General features: G+C 51.0%; 1 protein-coding gene across 1 annotated transcript in view; it reads right to left on the bottom strand.

The window, feature by feature from the left end:
* LOC111146018 (prostaglandin E synthase) overlaps positions 1 to 4,537 on the bottom strand; it is a 12,102-nt gene that overhangs the window by 5,658 nt on the left and 1,907 nt on the right. The window contains exon 2 of the mRNA XM_022501382.1: positions 1,773 to 1,855. Coding sequence (XP_022357090.1) covers positions 1,773 to 1,855 — 83 coding nt within the window. The remainder of the gene's footprint in view (positions 1 to 1,772; positions 1,856 to 4,537) is intronic.

The following is a 4,537-nucleotide window of genomic DNA, read 5'->3' on the forward strand; positions in this document are numbered from 1 at the left end:
AAAAAAAAAAAAAAAAAAAAAAAAAAAAAAAATCTTAAAAAAAAAAGGGTGGAACGATAAAGAATTTTACTTCCTCCATTTACTTTACACATTTCTGTAATTTTTTAAAACCACAAGTATGTAATTATTTTCAATGGCCAAGACAACTAAAAGAGAAAAAAAAAAACCACTCTCCTTCAATAAAAGAATCTCTATTATTCATACCAAAGAGTCCCACCCATCTCTGCCCATGATACAGGGGAATGCACTGAGAACTGTGTGATGTTTGTCTCCCGTCTCCCTCTTGTGCAGCCGTGCATCCTCCCACGACTCCCCCCAGCTCCACAGACAGTCCCTCTCCCCTGGAAATGCTGCCTCCTCACTCTTCAGCCCGCCGGTGTGAACTAGAGTCAACTGCCAAAAATGGACCATTCGGATGGGCGACATGAAATTAACATCGAGCCTCCTCCGATGGGATTTTTGTACATCTGTTTCTAAAGAACCATTTCTTTTTTTTTTTTTTAAGATTTTATTTATTTATTTGAGAGAGAGACAGTGAGAGAGAGCATGAGCGAGGAGAAGATCAGAGAGAGAAGCAGACTCCCCGTGGAGCTGGAAGCCCGATGCGGGACTCGATCCCGGGACTCCAGGATCATGATCTGAGCCGAAGGCAGTTGTCCAACCAACTGAGCCACCCAGGCGTCCCCTAAAGAACCATTTCTTGAGTAACATTTACTGACCTAGAAAATGCTCACCAAATAATATTAACTGAAAAAAAATCACAACCCCAAATTGGGTAAACGATGCATACCTAATTTTATGAAAAACATTGACAAAGAGAATCTGGGTGAAAATAGTGTTAGATGTCAGCAGGGATTAGAATTGGGACCAGTCTCCCTTTTCCCTCTGGGGGTTTGCAACAGGACCCAAATTATCTGCAATGGTCAGCAGTTCTGACTTTTATAAAGAGGAACAATGTTTTTGATCAACTGGGGTATGCTAGGCATACCAAGTGATATGTTCGACTTCATTCAAATAAAAGAAGTGCAAAGGAAAAACAAAACGTGACGTGGGGACATTTTCACCCATCGCCCTGGCAGTGTACCCCTCCCAAGGGGAAGCTCGGAGGCAGCAGGGGCAGGGGAGACCTTTCCCACACCATCGGTGGAAGAGGATTTGTGCACCACTCGGCAATATTTCTTACCGCTCTAATGCATCCTGCGGTTTGGCTCACACACGCGCGCGAAGGCAAAGGGAGAGGTTTGGATGCCCTCTGTTCATAACCGAGAAAGACATGAGACCAGCCTAAATGCCCATTGGAGGGGAACGGGTCAGACAGCTAAGGGCGATCTGCCTGAATCCTACAGCGCTGAGCCCGTGGGCGAGACCCCGCTGGAAGCAGATGGGGAACAACCCCGTGAACAGACCAGTGGGTGAAGGCTGACCCTTTGCGGGCAAAAAGGAAAAAGCACGCTGGGAAGGTGCAGAGACACGGCGTTGGCTATCAGAGAGTAGAGCTGGGTAGGGCTGTGTAGGGCTGGGTAGGGCCCGGAGGTCAGAGGCAAGGGGCGGGGAGACGGAGTCCTCGCTGAGCAACCCTCTCCAGCTCTGGAATCTTGAGTCATGGGCATGTGTCACTTTTCCACAACTGATTAGAAATTTGATCCAGAACTGTCTGAGGGGCTCAGGAAGGCAGAAGACCTGGGTCTTCTGGGTATCCCCCAGGTCCTGTGGTTCAGAGCTGGGCCTGCAGGGGGCACACCCTGGCCAGGCTGAGGTCTAGCAGTACTTGCCTGAGGCAGCGATCCACGTCCTGGTCACTCCGGCAGTACTGGAGGCCTCCATGTCTCAGGGCATCCTCAGGGTTGGCAAAAGCCTGGAATATATCAGCCAAGAATGACTGCTGGTGCTCCCGCTATGTGCCAAGAGCTGGCACTCACCGCGAATAGGGTTTCTGTGGCCTGAATGTTTGTGTGCTCCGCAAACTCGTATGTTGAAGGATATACTCCAAGGAGACAGCATTAGGAGGTGGGGGGGGGGGTCTCTGTGGGGTGATTAGGTCATTGGGATGGAGCCCTCATGAATGGGATTAGTGCCCATTAAAAGAGACCCCCCCATTAAGCTCCCTTGCCCCTTCTGCCATGCGAGGACAGAGTGAGAAGATGGCTATCTGTGAACCCAGAAGTGGGCCCTCACCAGACTCAGAATCTGCTGGCACCTTGGTCTTGGGACTTCCCAGACTCCAGGACTGTGAGAAATAAATCTGTTATTTACAAGCCCCCCCAGTCCAAATTATGTTGTTATAGCAGCCAGAATAGACTAAGGCAAAGGCCCTCCTGCCCCTGCTCTTGGGAAATCACAGTCTGGTCGGGGAATTGCCTATGAACAAGGGAAGAAAAAAGAGAAGACAAAGTTGGCCTTGAGAATGTTCACAGGAGACCTGACCAAGTCTGGGGGTCAGAGAAGGCTTCTCTGAGGCAGGGACATTAAAAATGAGCTTTGAAGGATGCAACAATATTAACCAGATGAAGGCAGGGTTGGAGAAATAGCACTGAAGGTATGCAGAACAGCATGTGCAAAGGCCCTGGGGTCAGGAAAAGACAGGCATGTTTGAAGAAAAGAGAACCAATGTGGCTGGAGTATAGAGAACAAGGCACGGAGGCCCAAGATGAACTTGCTGGGATCCTAGAGGCACGCTAAGAATTTGGACTTTGAACTAAGGGAAATGAAAGGGTTTGACAGTCGAGGGCAGAGAACCCCAGTTCTGTACTCACTAGCTGTACATTTCGTTTAAAGAATTATTTGAGAGACAGCAAGCGTGTGTGTGTGTGTGTGTGTGTGTGGCAGGTGTGAGGAAATGGGCAGAAGGGGAGAGAGAGAATCCCAAGCAGACTCCACCGAGCATGGAACCCAAGGTGGGGCTCAATGTCACGACCCCAAGATCATGTCCTGAGCCAAAATCAAGAGTCAGGTGCTCAACCAACTGAGCCACGCAGGCGCCCCTAGCTGCTCATTTCTGAACTTCCCTGAGCCTCAGCTACTCCTCTGGGAACTCTGAATCAAAGGGAGCTTGTCGCGACCTGCGCGACAAATCGACCACGAACGTGAGGGTAAGAGGATGGTGAAAAGAACTTAAGAGACAGAGATGGGGGCAGGAGGAGCACTGAGGAGGATGTCCAACAGTGCTAAGTTTATTCAAAACACTAAGGCCATATATATAGTGATAATAGAAGCAATACACCGGTGTCTAGTTAAACCACCACGAGTTCCCATAATAAGTTTCACGTTTAACTATAAGCGGACCTCGTGACGCCAAATGGCTGATGCCGGTACAATTGTTCTGTATTGATACAGCAAACCTGAAAGTAATTTATGGGCTGTACTAGGGCAGCAAGGACCAGCAACTAACTTTTGACTCCAACCGAATTGGTTTCATTTGTTTAGCAAGCGTGTGGGAAGTCACGTAGGTGAGCGCGCAACACATAGCACAGACCCTTTCTCAGTGCTACTCAACTTTTCCCGTCCTAAACCTTTTGTTAGGTTATTCGGACTTTAAAGGAGGCACAAGTCAGGGCCTGGTTTGGTCCTTGTCTCAAGCCTTATTGCGGCCTCCCACAGGAGCTCATTTCCTATGTGGAGAGTGAAGGAGAGAACTGGAGAGGCCTTTGCACGATGGCTGGCACCAGGAGGGCTGGCACGAGGAGGGCACTCCCTAAATGGTCTGTGGACGGCAGAGACTTAAGTTCACACTTCAGTCACCAGAGGCAAGCCCACGCCCCGCTCTCATGCGCCTCTGACCACGAGCCTGGATCTCAGCAGCAGGCTTTCTGCCGTGCTAGTCTGATGGCCACTCCTGCCGTCTCTGACTCATGAGACCTGGGGCCCTCTGCCCCTGAGCGCTGCTTTGTCCCTCCCCACCCCCCGCTGGGGCTGCCCCTGCCCCAACCCAGAAGTGAATGAGAATCAGAGCCCGGTGCCCAGAATTCCTCTCCAAGAGCCCTTCAGTCCTGGAATCACTGATCTGGATGGCTCAGCACTGGGTCCCTTCGATGGGGGTCCTAGCATTCCGCAGGGAGCTTTCTTGGAGTTCAGGGTCCATGGTGGGGGGGTGGGGCAGGGCTCTGGACGCTCTCCCACGAAGGAGCATGCGGCTTCTGCCCCCAACTATTAATAAGTAATGAGAACTAACATTGCTGATCTGTCCTACAGCCAGGCCCTGCCTTCTCCCGGCACTACCCTGACGTCCCTGGTGACAGATGAGGAAACTGAGCTCCTAGACTTCCCAAGGCCCAAAGCGGGTGGGCGGAGGAGCCAGGGGCCCCCATCCAAGCCCTTCCAAGGTGTGACTCCCTGGCTCTCTCCTGGTTGACAATACAAAAGCAGAAACCAGAGGGAAACTGGCTTCCTCCGCTCCTCCCCAGCCACCAGGGAGAAAGGCCTCCTGTGCTCTCTCTCTCTCTCTCTCTCTCTCTGAAGTTACATTAAAAAGGAAGCTCTGGGCGCCTATTCCCAGCTGTGGAGAACTCTATCCACTTCCCCACCCCAGGGCAGGTTGTGG

Source organism: Enhydra lutris, unplaced genomic scaffold (genome assembly GCF_002288905.1).
Source record: "Enhydra lutris kenyoni isolate GAN:26980312 unplaced genomic scaffold, ASM228890v2 scaffoldscaffold13, whole genome shotgun sequence".
Lineage (NCBI taxonomy): Eukaryota > Metazoa > Chordata > Mammalia > Carnivora > Mustelidae > Enhydra > Enhydra lutris.